The 19194-nt window shown below is 41.6% G+C and overlaps 1 protein-coding gene across 1 annotated transcript in view; it reads right to left on the reverse strand.

Moving 5' to 3' along the window:
• Nucleotides 1–2186: 2186 nt before the first annotated feature.
• The window catches only part of EXOC2 (exocyst complex component 2), a 288387-nt gene continuing 271379 nt past the window's right edge, over nucleotides 2187–19194 (reverse strand). The window contains exons 23-27 of the mRNA XM_075314813.1: nucleotides 14153–14208; nucleotides 13235–13357; nucleotides 8402–8463; nucleotides 5575–5634; nucleotides 2187–2484 (exon numbers count right to left, since the gene is read on the reverse strand). Of these exons, the coding sequence (XP_075170928.1) occupies nucleotides 2391–2484; nucleotides 5575–5634; nucleotides 8402–8463; nucleotides 13235–13357; nucleotides 14153–14208 (395 nt within the window). The 3' untranslated portion in view covers nucleotides 2187–2390. The remainder of the gene's footprint in view (nucleotides 2485–5574; nucleotides 5635–8401; nucleotides 8464–13234; nucleotides 13358–14152; nucleotides 14209–19194) is intronic.

The following is a 19194-nucleotide window of genomic DNA, read 5'->3' on the forward strand; positions in this document are numbered from 1 at the left end:
TTGAGTTTTCGGTTCTAGTCTCCTCTCTCATCCGGGAAGGGGCCTAGTTCGTTCCAGAACTGGTACGAGCCCTCAGTCTTACATGTCTGCAGGACACCCTTTTCGGTTACACCGACAACCAGTCCACCCTTCCACCCGGTCCCAATAGGCCCATGCCAGCGCCAGGGGCCTGATTTGTTCACATGGATCCATTACTCCATGTGTGAAGACTATCGCATGAAGGGCGGACTTCCGCCGCGGTCTACCGAGCAAGGGATACCCCTTGGGCGATTGGACTACAGATGTCGACCGTCCAGGTTCCCTGGGCCGCCACCCGATCTAGTCGGCATACCTTTACTAGTTTCTACCAGGCTCACACCCAAGCTTCGGCAACGGCCAGCCTTGGAGTAAGGTTTGCGGGTGGCAGTGACACACCTGTAACAACGTCGGTGCTTGTAAGTCTGGCGCAAGCCCGACGGGGAAGCGGTTACCTTCCTATCTCCGGTGATGGTTTTTCTTCCCACCCAGGGACTGCTTTTGGACGTCCCATGGTCCTGTGTCCCCCAATGAAACGATAGAGAAAGAAGGATTTTTGTGTACTCACCGTAAAATCTCTTTCTCTGAGTCTTCATTGGGGGACACAGCACCCACCCTGCTTGTGTTATTTGTTATATATATTTCCTGTCGGTTACCTCAGTGGCTATTTCCCCAGGCCACTGGTCACACGACTACTATTCATAGTTTTTATCTGTATTATCCAGAATGGTTTGATTCTCCTCCTACTGCTTGTGCACTAAACTGATTGAGCCCGCCTCCGGCTCAGGGGTTATACTGCTGGGGAGGAGCTAACTTTTTCTGTTTACTTAGTGTCAGCCTCCTAGTGACAGCAGCATAACCCATGGTCCTGTGTCCCCCAATGAAGACTCAGAGAAAGAGATTTTACGGTGAGTACACAAAAATCCTTCTTTTCTCTCCATGTTTTATGACTTGGGATAAGTCAATATTGGCAGTTTTTTGTTTTTGTTTTTTTTTAATACTGATTCCAGCTAGTCTAGGTAAACAGGCCTTGTTTAGTTTAATCAGATTGCTTGATTTTCTCATTCGAATGTAAATTTACACTACAAATGATCCATGGAAAACTTAATTTTATGCCTCAATTCGGGATCACTTTACTATTTTCAATTTTCGAATTGTTCCAATCAAGAGAGGGCAGGTGTCACTAATGAATTGACTATTCTGTGTAGGTACCTTTGTGGTTATAAACAAACTCTGAGATTAATATTATTGTGATGTCCTTTCGAACTCCTTTCCTTTCATCCCTTTCTATTGTCTGTAGACAGGGGCATACTGTGAGCTGAGGGTAGGGGTTTCCAGTGCTGAGTAGTACCACTCCCCCCCCACCATGCTTCCACTGGGCATCACAATTTCAACAAATTCTGCATCATCAGGATGCAAATATCATACACATAATGAAGGAACCAGATGTCATACATTCTACCTGTACATCTGAGTCTCAGCACAAACGGTGTGATAATGTCACTATGTCATACCTACTGCATGGAGCCTCACTCCAAATAATAGACTAAACAGAACTGCACAACAGGGACATGGGGGTGAGGTAAGTGATGTGTTTTTGTTAATCATCATGACTTTTTCAGGGTATTGTGGGGTATATCATACTGTGTAGGCCATTATACTGTGGGGACCATCATACTGTTTGGGGGAGCTGCAGGGACCAACATATTGTGGTGCGGGGCTAAGGGGACCTTCATATTGTGTAGGGGTCTGTGCGGACCATCATACTATGTGGGGCTGCAGGGACAAATATACTGTTAGGGGGGCTGCAGGGACAGTCATACTGTGTTAGGAGGCTGCGGGGACCATCATATTCTGTGGGGGGGGGGGTGGGGACCTTAATACTGTGGGGGGGTATGGGCACCATCATACTGTGTGGAGGTTGTGGGGACCATAAAACTGTGTAGGGGGGTTGCAGTGACCATCATACTGTGTGAAGGTTGTGGTCACCATCAAATTGTATGGGGGGCTGCGGGAGATCATCATATTGTGTGGGGGCAGTGTGGAAAATTATATGGCTGTAAAGTAGGTGTAAATTCTTTTCAAATCACATTCTTTTCAAATCAACAAGAAAAATGCTTCACATGAGTAAAACACATTCTAAAAGTCCTGCAATGATTGAGAATCTCATATTAATGAAACAAGCTTTTATTCAATACTGCATACTAGTGGTACATAATGAGATGTAGTGCATATCTTCTGAGAGTTAGTAATAGCAATGAACTTTGTTTCAATATCAAAATGTAAAACAAACATTAATAAAGAGAGTACAGCAAAATTGCACAGAGTATGAGAAGTCATTCTTCCATCATATATAGGTTACATATGCTGGTTGCTCAAGTCTTCTTCTCATAGTTGGATGGATGATGGAAGCATACAAGTTGGAGGTGCATACTGCTCTTGAATTCATTCAGCAGCTGCTCCAGTAACCTGTGGCGAGAAATATACATTAAATATCCAGTTTCCTCCCACACTCCCAAGACTTACTGATAGGGAAATTAGATTGTGAGTCCCAGTGGGGACAGTGATGATAATGTCTATAAAGTGCTGTGGCGCTAATAAAGCAAGAAAATAAAATTATAAGAATGCAGAATTACCACTAAAGGAGGTATTGTCTCTTTGGGTTTCTTTACTTTTGTAACAAGAGGATGTTTATTACATTATTAGAAGTAATTCTAATAGAAACATACCTTAAAGGGAATCTGTCAGGTGATTTTCTAGTACAATAGTAATGGTATTCTGAATCAGGGCTTGGGCAGTCCTTCCTTTCAAGATCAGTAACTTTTATTGCTGTAGCTTCTCTGGTTATCTTCCTGTAAACCCCAGAGAATTAAGTGTCACGTGCTGGCGTATGAAAATCTAAACTGCATATGCACTGCTCCCCACGCCCATCTCTTGGCACCGGCATCACAAATAGTTAAAACCTTCACTGTCTTTCACTATGACAGCCGAGCAGTGGGCAGGATTATGGGCTTGGGAAGCAGTGCATATTCAGCTTGGATTCACATATGCTTGACTAGCCAGCGCGCAACACTGAAACCTCCGCAAGGACACCAGAGAAGCTTCAGCAATAACAGTTACATATCCTGCCCAAGCACTGTTTCAGGATACCATTATTATTGTACCAGAAAATCAGCTGGAAGATTCCCTTTGAACAAATTATTTTCCCTGGAGAAAAGATGTGATGAGAAAATGGAAATCCATTTTAATACACCATATTCTTGGACTATAGGATCCACTTTTTAACAAGATAAAAATATTGCTAAAAAGTGTGCATGTCTTATATTCCAGAGACAGCTTCCTTTAATAAAAAAGACACAACATCCTTCCAGATTATTGAGAGATCTGCTCTCTCCACCTATCCAACACTGATCTATCTGATGGAGAAGCCAGGAGAGAAAGCTACCAGGACCTGCACATCTCCAAGGCCCCTACACAAGTCCGTATAAAAATATGTATGTGTGGCACTATCTGTTTTGACCATCGCTTTTAATTTATTCACCTGAGTGTACATTTTTAAAAAGGTGTCATCCATGTCTTTCTGATATGGATATAGAAAATTAAATTCCAAAGCTTCTCCTATACTTTCAATGTTAAACACTTCCAGCACATGGACATAAGTGTGCTGCACAAGTACATACTCCCATAGACTTGTATTAACCCTTGTCATACATGCTGCTGGAAAAAACAGACATGTCTCCATGTGGTTGTGGGGTTCCCAGTCTTAGCCTCTCACCTAGCCAAATCCAATCTCATACTTTGCACTGATGAGGGGCAATACCCCGAAACACCGTGTCTGCAAATTAAGATTCTGAATTGGCTTTTTATCCCAAGACATATGGCAAGGCTCGTTAAAGGAAATCAGGATTTTGTTACCTAATCTGAGAGTAGCATAACATAGGAGCAGAGACCCTGATTCCAGTGGTGTGTTACTTACTGGGCTGCTTTGTGTAGTTTTCATAAAATCACTGTTTAATAAGCAGTAGATTATCATTAGAGGACTACTTAGCCTACTGAGAGATAGTCCGGCATATTCATGAGCTCTGTATAACTGCTAGATCTGCAGCAGAGAACACATTGATTTCATCAAAATGACAGCAAATCGCTCAGTAAGTGACACATCACTGGAATCAGGGTCTCTGTCTATACATGATGCTGCTTTCAGAGGAGGTAGCAAAAACCTAGTGACCGATTCCCTTAAAGGGTCGATATTGATTTTAGGACTGCTACTTCCAATACATAGCACTAGAATTCAAGTCTTCTTCCTCTATGAAAAGACAGTTTTCCATGTGGTTCACACAGATGCACGGTCCTTGTGAAAATACGGACCTATGAAGATCACCTTGGGTTATAATGAGAGCGTGTGGTATCCGTGAAAAAAGTGTCACACGTACAGAAGCCTCATTTCCTGGAAACTCTGATGTGTGAAGGATTCCTAACACTGGAAGGATGATGTACGTCCTGACTATCTGGAGGACCTTTCAGGTCATCTGATCGGCATTGCTTGCAGGCATGTAACTAAAGTGCTAGAATTTATACAGCGTGTGTGTGTTTGTGCCTATGTCACAGTGTATACATTAACCCTCTATATACTATATTTTGATGCAGCTGAGCTGTATGTGTGTTTTGAATTCTATAGCGGAGCTGTGTGTGTAGACTTTTTTTTTTTAAAGAGCTTGCTCACACCTCCATATAACTAGAACTACAGTTTTATCGGGTAGCACCTCGGACCAATGTTGTATACTACTACGATACTATGGGGCAATGCCGATTCGGCATGAGAAAAAATAGAGCAGCATGCTGCGAGTGGCAGTGCAACTTGGATGGTGCACATCCATTCAAGTCTATGACATCTCAGTGCCGGACGATTTCCGCGGACTCACAGAATGGAGAAGATGAAGACATTTTGTTTGCCATCTTCTGTTCACCTATGCTACGATTCTCTCCTCCGAAAGACTTGGATGACACTAAGCTGACACTGATCTCTGCATCAGTTCTGTCAGTAAAACCAATAATAAAGCCATAACAAAGCATTCATAACCGGTTTGACTTCTGGTTTACTAACAAACTTTAGATGGAAGTCCCATTTGTAGCAAAGCACAGGTTCTATATCTTTAGATTTGCTGCAGGCCATTTAAATTTCTGTTGCGCAACCCTTTAAATCAGAGAGAAAAAAATACTAAAAAAAAGATTGTTCCTTAGAAATTACTGATCGGTATGTACTGGTACAGTAGTATTTAGAAGTGACAGCTTTTTGTTGGCTGCTATGGAGCAAGTGACAATTAAAATATCATGCAGCAAATCTTTGCCAGACTGACCCTTCATGTTACGAGTAAAGTCAGATATAATGCTTCTCAGCAGGAGACAAGACGGGATGAAGAGGGACACAGTTTTATGGAGCTTTTCATTGTAGTCTGCAAAATATCACTCAGTAATTGCTCTCCAGATTAATTATACAACTTTAGAAGAAATGTTAGTAATAAATCATGTCAAAACCAAATGATGATGAAATGTACTTACTTTTTGTCACTTCCATTTGAAAGCTGGGGGATGGCCTGCAGTGCTTGGTCAAATGTACACCTGAGATATAAGCAGAAAGGACACAAACCTTGAAATACAACTGGAATTAAAAGAGGATCTCTGGTGGCAATGCCCAGGGGGCAGTATAAAAGGGTTGCCCAGTTTAAGAAGAAAAGTCAGCAGTCCCTCTAAATACTGCCAAATCATGACTCGTTGCGATTCGTACATTGTCACTATGCCCCTATATACCTGTGCAAATGGACAGGAATGTGTCTAAACATATATAAGTAGCACACTTATGGTCTGGTGCCAACTAGACTCTCCTCTGTTAGTTCATTGAGAGCCACTGGAAAGTCAAGTTGGCACGTGATGGCAAATTACAAAGTCACATGACCACCCACTGGCATGGGAATACACGGCAATCATGACAGTGTGCACATTGCTCAATGCCATAATTCAGCGGTCTGCAATCACAGAGTCACTGCAGACTTTTCTTCTCAGACTAGACAGTCTCTATAAGCCCTTGTAAATATTCTTTATCTGATAAGAGATGACAATCACAGGCTTGCACAGTCTAAAAATAGCAAAAATTAGCTATATTCTCTATCCAGCACTGAGACTCCATGACTAAATAACAACTACAGCCAATCACTGTTCTCTACCGATGGACGATCCTGAACTGTAAAGATCAGGGATCGTACCAATCACAGTGATCGTGTACACGATCCCAAGCTTTCCTGGGAAGCTTGTGTTACAGTTCGGGTAAAGGGGCTGTAAAAAAAAAAAAAAGCACATTATTAAAAAACATTATGATCATACTTACAGGTCCCGCAATGCGTCCTGCAGACTCTGTCTCCCAGCCGCTTCTGTGTCCGATCATTGCTGTGCCCCCCCGGTAAGCACCACTGCTTAAAGGACCTTTCATGATATCATAGCCATGTGACCAGTCTGGTGTGAATGTTGTACAGACATTGGCTTACAGACTAGTCATATGACTATGACATCATCAAAGGTCCTGTTAACTAAACTTTGATTGTCACTGTGCGAGTGTCGCATCACAGCGCACAATCTCCTGACAGGAGCGGTCAGCTGCATGTATTTCCATGCAGCTGAGGCACTCCCGTCCTGAGAGTGTCAGGCTTTGCGCGGTGATGCAATGCGAGACGCAAGTGCAATCATACCCTCACTGTCAGCCTGCTTCTCACTCTGTATAGAGCGATGTAGCAGAGCTGACATGGCTCTCTCTGCTTCTCACTTTGTATACACTAGGTCTGTGCACAGTGATGAAGCTGACACTGCTGTACCTGTGGATTACGTCGGACTAAAGATTTTTTTTATAATAAAGATGGAGTCTCTAAATGTTTTTTTTGTTTTATTTGTAATAAAAAAAAATTCTCCATGTTTTTTTTTTTACTGTTTACTAGAAATTCATGGTGGCCATGTCTAATTTGCTGTGACACCATGAATTTTGGGCTTAGTACCATCTGAGAATATAAAGCTGGTGTTAACCCCTTTATTACCCAGCGTGCCACCACCACCAGGGCCACTGGAAGAGCCGGATAAAGCGCCTGGAAAAGATGCTAAGAAACAATGTGCCATTTACAGGGGTGGCTGCGGGCTGCCGAGAATCCCAGCCCCCAGCTACCTGGCTTTACCTGATTGGCGATCAAAATACGGCGGGAGCCCACACATTTTTTTATTAATTTTTTTAACTAAATTAAAAAAAAATAATGGGCTTCCCTGTATTTTGATTGCCAGACAAGGTAAAGCCAGGCAGATTGAGTGGCAGCCTATAGCCGTCCGCTTTATCTGCGCTGAGAATCAAAAATACCATGGCAGGGGTAGCTCAAAAAATTGATCAATTGTTTGCTAAAAATCTCATTTTGTATTATAGTACAGTTGGAAAGATGTTTGAATTTACACTTTTTATTTGATGCATGCAATTTTCAGACAGTGCTGGCTTTCCTCTTTTTTCTGACAAAAATAATTGTATTAACGATTGTTCTGTGTACATACAATTCTGGTCAGTCTGTCTAAGCCATACCCTAAACGACCACTGATCAGCCTGCAGGAATCATACAAGTGGTCATTTAACAGCCGTGATCGTGGCGCCTAAACTTTTCATTAGTGTCTGTATAATACTCTGCAAAGAGAAGGAAGGCGGAGCAGCTGGGATGAGACCACTGAATGCAGCACGACCCTCCAACTCAACAACAGGAGGAGACTGTAATCACATCATGCTTTCATATGTAAAGAAAACATTAAGGCTGAGTTCACACATCCAGTAAAAATTAATTAGAACGGATCGTGCAGAAATAAGTTGGGAAACATGTTCTGCAAACACAACTTTTTTATCCGTTGTTAAATAACTGTCTGCCGGATACGTTTTCTTAACATTGGACTCTATGGAGAATGGATCTGTTATTCCTGCATTTGTAAAGGATCCATATTTTTCTTACAGGATTGTTTCAACTGGAAGATTAATAGCAATCTGTTAACAGATCCATGCTCCATAGATTCCAATGTTAAAAAACCCCAGATCCGGCAGACATCATTTTGCCAACGTGTCTCTGCAGGATTTGTTCTAAGTATGATTACAGGACATGTGAGCTCAACCTAAGAAAAGATCAAAAACTTTATCTACAAGTAACACACATTTCACACAGCACTAAATGTAATGAAATATCTACAAATGACTAAGGCAAATTTGTGATCATTTTTGCTTTTGTAATGATAGCGACTTTTAAAATGGGAGTCATGATTGGTTTTGAAATCAAACTAATCAGAAAGCTAACCTTTACTTAGATATTTGTTTTGCTAGACTCACCTGATCTCATCAGTCAGATAAATAGATACAACATCTTTCAGAGCACAAATCTCCAGGCGTGCCTAGTAAAAGAAAGTAAACCTTTATAACTTAGAGAAGCAAAAAACATAATCTCTGGTGTAGTAACATTACATAACATTATTCGGATTCTATTGCTCTAAAGTTATGCAACGAAATACATCGCTCTATATTATTATATTAGATATAAAAAGTCTATACACTCTTGTTACAATGTCAGGTTTCTGTTATGTTAGAAAACACCCATAACAAAAATAATACATTTCAGAACTTTTTCCACCTTTAATGTCACCCATATAAATTTGATAGATGAGGTCTGATGGTTTTGATGAAAAATTGACTGATATTTGGGTCTGTCCACAATTCCTTCCACCTTGACGAAAGCACCACTTCCAGATGTCTAAAAGAGCTCCAAGCCATAATGCTGCCTCCACCATACTTCACTGTGGGTATAGTGTTTTTAAAGGTGATGTGCAGTGTTGGTATTGCACCAGACATACCTTTTTGGAATTATGACCAAGAGATTCAACCGTGGTTTCAACAGACCATAACACATTTTCACAAATGCTCTTGGTAGACTTTATGTGGGTTTTGGACAAATATAGTTGGGTTTGAACGTATTGTTTTCTAAGAAAAGGCTTCCATATTGCCACGCTACCCCACAGACCAAACATATCAAGAATACGTGACACTGTCACATGCAGTACGCAACAAGTACTTGCCAGAAATGCCTGCGGCTCCTTTAATGTTGTAGTAGGGTTTCCGGGACTAATTTTCTCCTTACCTTTTCATAAATTTTTCATGAAACATCCAGTTCTACAAAATGTTACTCTTGTGCCAACATTAAAACCTTTTCTTAAAGTCTGTTTTCACAGTGTTTCAGGACATATCTTATGTATTGAAAAAAAAACTGTACCCGTCTCCTGACTGGACACTTTCAACAATGAGATCATTTGCTATTGTGCAAGCTGTTTACAGACCATGGGTTTTGCTTTAAAATGCAACTAAGTAAATATCAGGAAAATCCTACTAGAACAGCTAAACTTTATAAGGAGTAAATCAGAATCACTGGTAGCTGTGCACTGACTACGATTTAACATGGGTTTAAATATAACTGTCTAATTCTGAACATAAACACATCCCGATTATAAGAGGTTGTTCACTTTTATGCAAATCACATTATTTTTTTTAGATTTTTATTTTCTTCTCAAAAATGACTTCAGCTTATTTCTGAATGGGTGTGTATGAGTGACATTAATAGTGGGAAAAAAATCTGCACAGATTCTTTTTAGAATATATTTTATAACATAGTTATCATAGTTATTAGGATTGTGATAACAGCTCAGTTGTCCTATTGGATGGGCTCTGTGGGATCCTTCCAGGTGTCATCCATTCTAGGTGATTACAGGGCAGTTTGGCACCATCATAAATGGTCAGATCATTGCCAATTGTAGCTTTGCTCAAATGGTGTGTTCGCTCTTGCTCTGAGTCGTGTTTTGATTTCTTTTGCTGACCTTGGATTTTCCTTTGACTACTCATCTGACTCACACATTTGTCTTGATCTGTTACCTTCCTGATATACTTTGACCTTGGACTGTGACCCGACTTCATTTTTGTCATTTTACTTTTATGACCTCTCTTGGTTCTGACCCTGGACCTCTTGACTATCCTGACTGATGTCCATAACCAGTGTCGCAAAACTACTGGTCTTATACATTTTTTACTTTCCCCCATGACAGCACCACATGAGAGAGGGATCTGCTCTACAGGAAACCTACTAAATAAGTGTGGCACCCGGTCCCCACATCAGTTGGGTTTCCTGTCCTCGTAGAGAACCTAAGGAAGGAGAGACATCTGCTGAGTATCTTCTGCTGTAGTGGGGACAGAGACGGAGGGGCCTACAAGCACCTACAGCAGGTCCAGTGGTAGCTCTGGCTGGTAAGTGAGGAAGGTGCAGGCATAAACTATGAGCTGCAGGCCATCATCTTGTCCAGGGCTCTGAACTCATAGGGCATGTGGATAGAGGCATGCCCCGATGACGAGAGCAACAGCAACGTCAAGCCAAGATTGCGGATTTGTGGGTGATATGGTAGAGGCGCTCCTGTCGGACAGTATGTAAAAGGGACTTCTGGGTTGTAATTGACTTATTTTAACTTGGGGGGTGGGGCCGGAGGAGGCGCTGGCCAGAAAGATCAGCTCTTGGCAGGTCCCTTATTTAGAAATGAGGTCTGAATGCCTGAGAGTAGGTTTAGTGCCATGGCCATCCTTCTGACATGGCTATAGAGGATCAGAAAGAGCAGCAGCAGAAACAGCAGCAGCAGAAGATGCAGTATCAGGACTGACACAGTAGTGGCATTCGCCAGGAGATCAGAGAGGATTGGGACAGTTCCAGGGCCTACAGGGAACATCAGTTGGGTGATTTGATCCTGCCTCCAAATCCAGTAACGTTATTAACCTCTTCACGACACATGACATAGTGGGTACGTCATGGATCATGTGAGGTTAATCCCCGCGCCCATAAGCTGATTTCAACAGCTGACATGTGTGCCAGCCAGGCGCGAGTGGAATCGCGTTCCACCCGCACCTATTAACCCCTTACATCTCGCTGTCAAAATCTGACAACAAGATGTATCAGCGCGCTGCCATAAGCATGACTTACCCAGCCCCATCGGAAGCCACGTGATTTGATCACGTAACGTCCAGTGGTTTCAATGGTAGCATAGGGTCATGTGATGACTCCTGTAGCTATCATGAGTCACTTTATCTCACTGCTGTCACACTGCCGTGTGTGAGAGTAAAGCAACCTTTCTCCAGATCTGAGCTGTGTAGCTGTGATCTGGAGAAATGGAAGAGCGATCAGACTGCTGATCGGTATAGTCCCCTAGGGGACTTAGTAAAATAACAAAAAAAAAAAAAAAAAGTTTTAAAAAATTAAACAAAAATTAAAAACCCTAAAAGTTCAAATCACCCCCCATTCGGCTCATTGAAAATTAAAGGGTTAAAAAAATAACAAATATACACATATTTAGTATCGTCGCGTTCAGAAGCGCCTGATCCATCAGAAAATAAAATCAATTAATTTGATCGGTAGACGGCGCAGCGGCAAAAAAAATTCCAAATGCAAAAATTAGTTTTTTTGGTCACCGCAAATCTTGCGCAAAATGCAATAACAGGCGATCAAAACGTAGCACCTGCGCAAAAATGGTACCATTAAAAATGTCAGCTCAAGAAGCAAAAAATAAACAAACAGTCACTGAGCCCTAAATCTCGAAAAATGAGAATACTACGGGTTTTGGAAAATGGCACAAAAAGTGGGCCACTTTTTTTGACAAACTTGTGAATTTTTTTTTAACCCCTTAGATAAAAGTAAACCTATACATGTTTGGTGTCTACAAATGCGTACCGACCTGAGACATTACACCAACATATCAGATTTATCATATAGTGAACATGATGAATAAAATATCCAAAAAACTATTGTGCAATCGCACTTTTTTTTGCAGTTTTTCCACACTTGAAATTTTTTTTCTGTTTTCCAGTACACTATGTGGCAAAACGTATGGTTTCATTTATAAGTACAGCTCATCTCGCAAAAAACAAGCCATTATATAAAAAAAGTTACGGCTTTCAGAAGAAGGAGAGGTGAAAAAAACAAAAAAAATGGGGGTAAAAAAAAAACGGAAAACCGCCCGGGGCTGAAGGGGTTAAAAAGGATGATGGAAAGCTATCTTTGTGAGTGTTCACTAAGGTAATCAGGCCCTTTTTTTCTTGTTGATTGCTAAGAAAGGTCTAGGAAGTGCACTTTGAAACTTAAAAACAAGCAGTGGGCACTCTGCAAACATAACTTACCTAGCTCATCGCAGAAAAGGCTCTGTCCATCGTGTGTCCAGCAGACTATATGTGAAAAATTCCCAAACTTTGCAATGGCCCAGAAATCGGTCATAAGTGCAGAGATTAAAATGGGGGTGCATCTGACTGCAACCAATCACAGACGCCAGGCTGGCCGGTGGGCGAGGAAAGCAGTGCATATGGATGAGCAATGATGAGCGGCCCAGGGAGGCCGCAGGAGCAGTGTACAGCTGCACGGGAGCAGCGTACAACCGCAACGGAGTCTTGGTAAGTATGAAGCGCTTGTTTCATTCTTTTCTTTATTTTTTCTTTTAATTTCTCGAGTGCTGGATCCGGATCAAACACCCGGAATCCCAGGCCCGGTCTCAGCTCCCGGGCACCTTTGAAACCACGCAGATCCGGACTTTTACAGTCTGGGTCCACCCATCCCTATTTAAGAGGATGTTTAGAAGGAAGATTAAATATTTCTTTAGTCACAACCGGGGCACTTAAATGGTAGTAGAGTGTTGAAAATTTGTCAAAAGGGGTCATATAAGTAAATTAGGTTACAGAGGTTGCAACTATGAATTCAAGTCCAAGGGGCTAGGGAGCTCATCGGAGGAATGGTATAGCACAGGGAACTTGGTCGACACAAGAGAGTACTTCCCTACTTTACAACAAAAATCTGCTAAAAAAAATATAAAATTGAAGAACCACTTCAAAAAGTCGCATTAATGATTGCATATACTCAAAAGACTATCATCTTTCTGCAGCTTATATGTGCGGAATAGAAATCAAGGTCTTCTATTGTCATTTTCATATAGATTCTACATACCTTTATTAAAGACATTTTAAATTACTTTTTTTAATTGGTTGGAGGAATGTTTATAATTTTCAGAACATGATCATTTTCATGGGTACTCCCTTACTAGCTTAAGTTCGCATTACTGTTATTACAGTATCAATAATGTAATAAAATGGGCATACTTGTAAAGCTCCGTTCCTACTAAAGGATGACACGCATTGCATTAGGCGACACAGCTCCTCTCCTACGGCTTCAACGATTCTTGCCATTACTCGCGGGACTAATTGTTTAGAAATTGAGAAGACCTGAAAACATCAATGAAAATTAAAGTTAAAACTTGAATTTAGGCTGGGTTCTGACAGTTGTACTAAAACAAGGGACAGGTTTTGATGTTGAAAACATTTATAGAATGAAGTAATGTCATGTGATGTTCTGCTCTGCATGCAGTTGGTGGCACGGCAGCGTCACACTCTGTTCACACTACAGAGTCTGACAAGCAACCTGAGGCTTCTGAATTGTTCAGCCAGAGGTGGGTGTCGGCAGACTGGTGAGCAGGAACTAGGAGCTCAGGTTTCTAATTGCCACGGGCAGCTGTCTCCTTCCTATTTAAGGCCCGGCTTTCTTCCAGTATGCGCTGATGATAGCTTCAGCATAAGCTCCAGCGATCCCAGTCTTTGTGGTGATCCGGTTTATTGTGATCGGTGTTGAGATTTTGAGTGGTGTGGACGTTCCCCTGTTGTGCGTTACTTTCTTCGCTTTTCGTTGTTCCCTTGTACACATATTGTCTCTCCTGTGTGTTTTGAGTGCAGTGTATATGAGTTTTCGTTCTCCATTGTCGGTATTGTTTTTGAGGGTGTTTTGTTATTGTGTTTTCTGGCCCGTCCCAAGGGTGGGGGAGAGGGGGAGTAAGATCAGGGCTCAAACAGGAGTCAGAGTGATGCTGGGGGCTCGGACCTGGCTACCATCAAGCCGACCTCTGAGATAAGGGACAGTGCAGAGTCTCAAGTCTGAGGGCCAGCCTAGGGGCTCCTGTTGTCTTACATACCCCGTGACAAGTAACAAGAGATTGCTGGCCAGTTCTAAGTATGAAACAAACTTACCTCTGCATGTACGGCAATCGTGCTCACTAATGCTTCCTTCAAGTAATTTCTGACACCTAGTAAAGATAACAATAATTCACTTATAAAATACTTTATTCACGGTAATTTGTAATAAAATACATCCCTTTCTGGTTTACCTCCTGGACCCTGTAAGTGACCCTCCAGGCTTTACACATCTCATCAAATTGGTATTAAGACTTCTATACCCTCCAGGCTTTCCCCTACTAAGGCTCATCTTCCTGCGTATATGTGCTGTGAGTACTTATGACCATCAATTACGTTCATAAAGATTGGTTGGTTTAGGGCGCTTTCACACTTGTTGTGAGGCATCCAATACAGTGCATTGTGTGACGCATGTGACGGATGCGTTGCAAATAGTGTGCTAATAAAGGTAACGGTTTCCTTTAAAAGAAGGTTTTGCGTTTTTGTTTTTTTTAATGTTTCGCTGGGAAAGGAGATTTGCGGAGCCGCTCCGGTCAGCTTCATGTAGCAGAGCTGGATGCGTCGCGGGACCTCGTGTGGATTATGTCGGACCTGGAGGGGTATTTGGGGATTAATAAAGTGGTGAAAGAGGGTGTTTTTTGTCTTTTTTTTTTCAAATAAAGGATTTTTTCAGGTGTTTGTGTTTATTTACTTTCACTTACAGGTTAATCATGGGGGATTGTCTCATAGACGCCTGCCATGTTCAACCTAGGACTTAGTGGCAGCTATGGGCTGCTGCCATTAACTCCTTATTACCTCGATTGCCACCGCACCAGGGCAATTCTGGATGAGCTGGGTAGAGTCCCGGAAGTGTTGCATCTAATGGATGCGGCAATTCCGGGCGGCTGCTGGCTGATATTGTTAGGCTGGGGGACTCCCCATAACGTGGGGCTCCCCATCCTGAGAATACCAGCCTTCAGCAGTGTGGCTTTATCTTGGCTGGTATCAAAATTGGAGGGGACCGCATGTCGTTTTTTTTTAACATTTATTTATTTTACTGCACGATATAGACCCGCCGACTGGCGGCTGTGATTGGTTGCAGTGAGACAGCTGTCACTCAGCGTGGGGGCGTGTCTGGCTGCAACCAATCATAGGCGCCGGTGGGTGGGGAAAGCAGGTAAAACGCGATGGATTAGTGAGCGGCCGGCCTTTTCAAAAGAGGAAAAGCCACCAGAGGTTTGTGACAGCCGTGCAGCGCAGTGTCGGTGATCGGGGAGTATGGGAGGGGGGGGAAAGGGGGGAGAGAGACCAGGAGTGATTTTAAACGATTTAGATCGTTCTGCTGGACATGCTGAGCATGCTCATTAGAATGTGTCTGAATTGTCAGCGGATTCCGCCGCTTAGCGCATTGCGGCGGAATCCGCCGCCATAGACAGTCATTACACAGCTTGGCGGATACTAACGGAATCCGTCAAGGTGTGATATTTTAACGACACAAAAAAATGCTACATGCAGCTACATTCCCGACGCTGCGTCAAATTAATGACGCTGCGTCGTCCAGCGGATGCAACGCAGACACTTGCGTTACAGTGCATCATTAATACAAGTCTATGGAGAATAGCGCAGTGCGTTAACGGACTGTGCTATTCTCCATAGCGGCGGATTACGCTGAACGCAAGTGTGAAAGCGGCCTTAGAAAGGAAGTGGACTGTATAGATTGGAAGTCAGCGGGTTCTAGTCTATAAAACAAAGCGATAAGGAATGGAGAATTGGATGGCATAGATAAATTAATACTTGTGGTCTGGACAAGTTTTCAGATTTCTGATTAATACATGACCTACAGAGTAACCCTGATGGAAAAAGTTATCTCCACATTTCGAGTAGTCAACATTTAGATTAAAAGTGCATTAATAGACACATTTCTAATATCTAGAATCACCTTTTTGAGGTATATGGTAAGAATAAAATATATTTTTTAACATAAGATTTAGAACAATGTGAATAGCTACAAGTTTGTAATTGTTAGGAAAAAGTATACCAAAGTGTGTATAAAACAGCAGTAACTTGCAGAGTGCTGACCAACTTCTTTATTTCGACAACAATGGCTCTGGGCTGATGATCGTTGTATATGCAGAAAATGGCCATCAAAAGAAAATACACTTAAAAGCTACGTTCACAAGACCATACTTTTGCTCTGATTGCTGATATTTGAAAAAAACTTGACATCACTCAGAGAATCTCATTCAATAGAGCTGTTCAGATGGCTATTTTGTTTTTCTTTTTTTCTTCTTAAAGGACTGAATATCCATGTGGAAAAAAAAATTGCAGTATGCTCTAATCTTTTTCAGAATTAGAAGTTTCACCTATTCACGTCTATGCATGAACAAAACAAAAACGGACCCAAAAACGGATTAACTGTATAGCATCCGATTTTTATGGATATGTTGCAATTCTTAATAACAGGAAATTGTACTTGGTCTTGTAAATTTTAATAAACGCTGATGTATAAGAACAGATGTCATATTCATGATAATAAAAATGAAAAATTATAACATTTTCTGGATGAAAACCAGGCAAAGTTTTTATATGCTGGTAAGAACTTTGCCTCAGTTTAACCCCTTAACAACCGTGGGCTGTAAAATTACAACCTAGCGGTCATAGGGTTAATCTCCCGCTGTTGCCGACGGCGCACATCTCAGCTGATTTATACACTGTGCAGAATTATTAGGCAAATGAGTATTTTGATCACATGATACTTTTTATACACGTTGTCCTACTCCAAGCTGTATAGGCTTGAGAGCCAACTACCAATTAAGTAAATCAGGTGATGTGCATCTCTGTAATGAGGAGGGGTGTGGTGTAATGACACCAACACCCTATATAAGGTGTGCTTAATTATTAGGCAACTTCCTTTCCTTTGGCAGAATGGGTCAGAAGAGAGATTTGACTGGCTCTGAAATGTCCAAAATTGTGAGATGTCTTGCTGAGGAATGCAGCAGTCTTTAAATTGAACTTGTGAAGCGTGATCACCGAACAATCAAGCATTTCATGGCAAATAGCCAACAGGGTCGCAAGAAGCGTTTTGGCAAAAAAGACGCAAAATAACTGCCCATGAATTGAGGAAAATCAAGCGTGAAGCTGCCAAGATGCCATTTGCCACCAGTTTGGCCATATTCAGAGCTACAATGTTACTGGAGTATCAAAAAGCACAAGGTGTGCCATACTCAGGGACATGGCCAAGGTAAGGAAGGCTGAAAAACGTCCACCTTTGAACAAGAAACATAAGATAAAACGTCAAGACTGGGCCAAGAAATATCTTAAGACTGATTTTTCAAAGGTTTTATGGACTGATGAAATGAGAGTGACTCTTGATGGGCCAGATGGATGGGCCAGAGGCTGGATCAGTAAAGGGCAGAGAGCTCCATTCCGACTAAGACGTCAGCAAGGTGGAGGTGGGGTACTGGTATGGGCTGGTATCATCAAAGATGAACTTGTGGGACCTTTTCGCGTTGAGGATGGAGTGAAGCTCAACTCCCAGACCTACTGCCAGTTTCTGGAAGACAACTTCTTCAAGCAGTGGTACAGGAAGAAGTCGGTATAGTTCAAGAAAAACATGATTTTCATGCAGGACAATGCTCCATCACATGCATCCAACTACTCCACAGCGTGGCTGGCCAGTAAAGGTCTAAAAGATGAAAAAATAATGACATGGCCCCCTTGTTCACCTGATCTGAACCCCATAGAGAATCTATGGATGGTAGGCTGTTGAGTGTCATAATAAAGAAAGGTGGCTATATTGGTCACTAATTTTTTGGGGTTTTGTTTTTGCATGTCAGAAATGTTTTTCTAAATTTTGTGCAGTTATATTGGTTTAACTGGTGAAGATAAACAAGTGACATGGGAATATATTTGGTTTTTATTAAGTTGCCTAATAATTCTGCACAGTAATAGTTACCTGCACAAACAGATATCCTCCTAAGATAGCAAAATCTAAAAAAAAAAAACACACCAACTTCCAAAAAGATTAAGCTTTGATATTTATGAGTCTTTTGGGTTGATTGAGAACATAGTTGTTGATCAATAATAATAAAAATCCTCTAAAATACAACTTACCTAATAATTCTGCTCACAGTGTACAGCTGAGATGTGTACCTGCCAGGCACAAGAGGAATCGTTATCTGCCCGTGCTGTTTAACCCCTTAAATGGCGCTGTGAATAAGTGACAGAGCTATTATAATCGCAGTAAACGTTTACATACCGCCGACACCGGAAGTCACGTGACGTGATCACGTAACTTCCGGTGGTTGTCATTGTACCACAGGGTCATGTGATGACTCCTGTAGCTCACATGACTCACTCACCATTTCACCCGGCCCAGAGCTGGGTGAGACAGTAAATGTGTAGATCTGCTGTTCACAGCTGTGTGGCTGTGATCAGCAGATATGGAAGAGCGATCAGATTGCTGATCCATATGGGGACCTAGTAAAATAAAAAAGGTTCAAAAAAAGTTTTAAAAAATGAAAAAAAAATAAAAAAAACCCTAAAAGTTTAAATCTTTTTGCCCATTGAAAATTAAAGGGTTACCAAATAAAAAAATATACACATATTTGGTATTGCCGCATTCAGAAATGTGCGATCTATCAAAATATAAAATCAATTAATCTGATCGGTAAATGGTGTAGCGGCAAAAATATTCCAAATGCTAAAATTATGTTTTTTGGTCGCCACAAATTTTGCGCTAAATGCTATAACAGGCGATCAAAACGTAGCATCTGCGAAAAAATTGTACCGTTAAAAACAGCAGCTTGAGACGCAAAAAAAAAGCTGTCACTGAGCCACAGATCCCAAAAATTGAGAACGCTATGGGTCATGGAATATGACGTAAAACGTGCGCCACTTTTTTTTAACCCCTTCGATAAAAGTAAATCTATACATGTTTGGTGTCTACGAAGTCGCAACGACCCGAGGCATCACACCCACACATCAGTTTTACCCTATAGTGAACACGGTGAATAAAATATCTCAAAAACAATAGTGCTATCGCACTTTTTTTTTTTTGCATTTTTTTCCGCATTTGGAATTTTTTGCCGTTTTCCAGTACACTATACGGTAAAAATCAT

This window comes from Anomaloglossus baeobatrachus, chromosome 6 (genome assembly GCF_048569485.1).
Source record: "Anomaloglossus baeobatrachus isolate aAnoBae1 chromosome 6, aAnoBae1.hap1, whole genome shotgun sequence".
Classification (NCBI taxonomy): domain Eukaryota; kingdom Metazoa; phylum Chordata; class Amphibia; order Anura; family Aromobatidae; genus Anomaloglossus; species Anomaloglossus baeobatrachus.